Source organism: Suricata suricatta, chromosome 7 (assembly GCF_006229205.1).
Source record: "Suricata suricatta isolate VVHF042 chromosome 7, meerkat_22Aug2017_6uvM2_HiC, whole genome shotgun sequence".
NCBI classification, from domain to species: Eukaryota; Metazoa; Chordata; class Mammalia; order Carnivora; family Herpestidae; genus Suricata; species Suricata suricatta.
The window spans coordinates 3,524,425-3,525,956 of NC_043706.1; the positions used below are offsets into that span (position 1 = coordinate 3,524,425).

Genomic DNA, 1,532 nt, shown 5'->3' on the forward strand with positions numbered 1-1,532 from the left:
CCCGGCGCGGCGGCGTCAAGCGCATCTCCGGCCTCATCTACGAGGAGACCCGCGGGGTGCTCAAGGTGTTCCTGGAGAACGTGATCCGGGACGCCGTCACCTACACGGAGCACGCCAAGCGCAAGACGGTCACGGCCATGGACGTGGTCTACGCGCTCAAGCGCCAGGGCCGCACTCTCTACGGCTTCGGCGGCTAAGAATTTTTTTTCTGCCAAGAACGGAGTTTCTAACAAAGGCCCTTTTCAGGGCCACCTACCATATCAGTCAGAAGAGTTGCTCACTCTGGACTGTTTTGTTTCCCTTTGGGCTCTTTTGCTTAGTCTGCAGGCAGCTTTTTATGGAAGAGTAAGTCCTGGACTTGAAATAGACGTGTTCCTTGTGTGTCAGTGATTTTTAGGGTCAGGTTTTAATTTCTGAGCCTTCCAGAACCATCTATTGTACTCTGGGCCACTTGGCTCTTGTGAGGTTATGTGCCTTTAAACTGAGCAGTCCGCTTCTGCTGTAAGCCTGGTGTCCGGTCTGTCTGCATTGCTACTGTATCCATCTGTGTAATAATCTAACCATTACGCAGTGGCTTTTCTCCCCAGAAGTTCGGCTCTGACCAATGGGCCCAGAATGAGTCAGAAGTCACTCCCAGGTTTGGGCTTAAAAACTTTAGGCCGTCTTATCTGGTAAGAAGGTGCTGAACTTGGCTGATGGCAAATGGCAAAACAAGGACTTGAAGGAAAAATAGTCCCGGATTGATCAGCAAGCTGGGTTAATCACGGCAGATCAGTCCTGCGAGAAACGAATGTCTTAAGGCTAATTTATTGTGGAGTCTGTTCTAGCCGCTTAACTTTACAAACTAAATACAGTTTTGTTTTCCCAATTTGTGTGGTAGTGTGGACAGTCCCTCGGTTGACCTGAAAATGCTTTTAAGGAAAGTTGACTGTAAGTGGGCCTGTGTCCTTGGGATGTGTTCCACCAGGTTCCATCTGGACAAACATGAAATAAGGGCTTATACTGTGTTAGAAACGCGTGGACTGCGCTGCGGAAACATCTTAACCATTGTAATCTGGATATTTGAAAATCCGGTCTTTATTTGGTAGAGTCAGTCTTAAGAATAAGTGAATCAAAAACTCCTTTGAGCACCTATTAGGGGGCTCAAGTCTCCTCTGAGGCTCATTCAAGGGGAGCCCAGGATTTCATGGATTCCTTTTTTTTAAATGTTTATTTATTATTGAGACAGAGAGAAACAGAGCATGTGTAGGGGAGGGGCAGAGAGAGAGGGAGACAGAATCCTAAGCAGGCTCCAGGCTCTGAGCTTAGTGGTCAGCACAGAGCCAGATGTGGGGCTCCAACACATGAACCGTGAGATCATGACCTGAGCCCAAGTCAGATGCTCAACCAACTGAGCCACCCAGGGACCACATGGATTCCTGTCAACAACCTGGAGTCTAGGATTTCAGGATCTGAGATCTAGAGATTCAGAGCTGAAGAGAGGAAAGGGCACACATACTACAGAAAGAGCGTCCTGAATTCACAGTAATGTC

General features: G+C 48.2%; 1 protein-coding gene across 1 annotated transcript; it reads left to right on the forward strand.

The window, feature by feature from the left end:
* Positions 1–2: 2 nt before the first annotated feature.
* On the forward strand, positions 3–868 carry LOC115296509 (histone H4-like; the record flags this gene model as incomplete). Its single annotated transcript, XM_029944965.1, has 1 exon — positions 3–868. A coding segment is annotated over one exon (195 nt), but the record flags the coding sequence as incomplete, so codon positions are not given.
* Between the last annotated feature and the right edge of the window lie 664 nt (positions 869–1,532).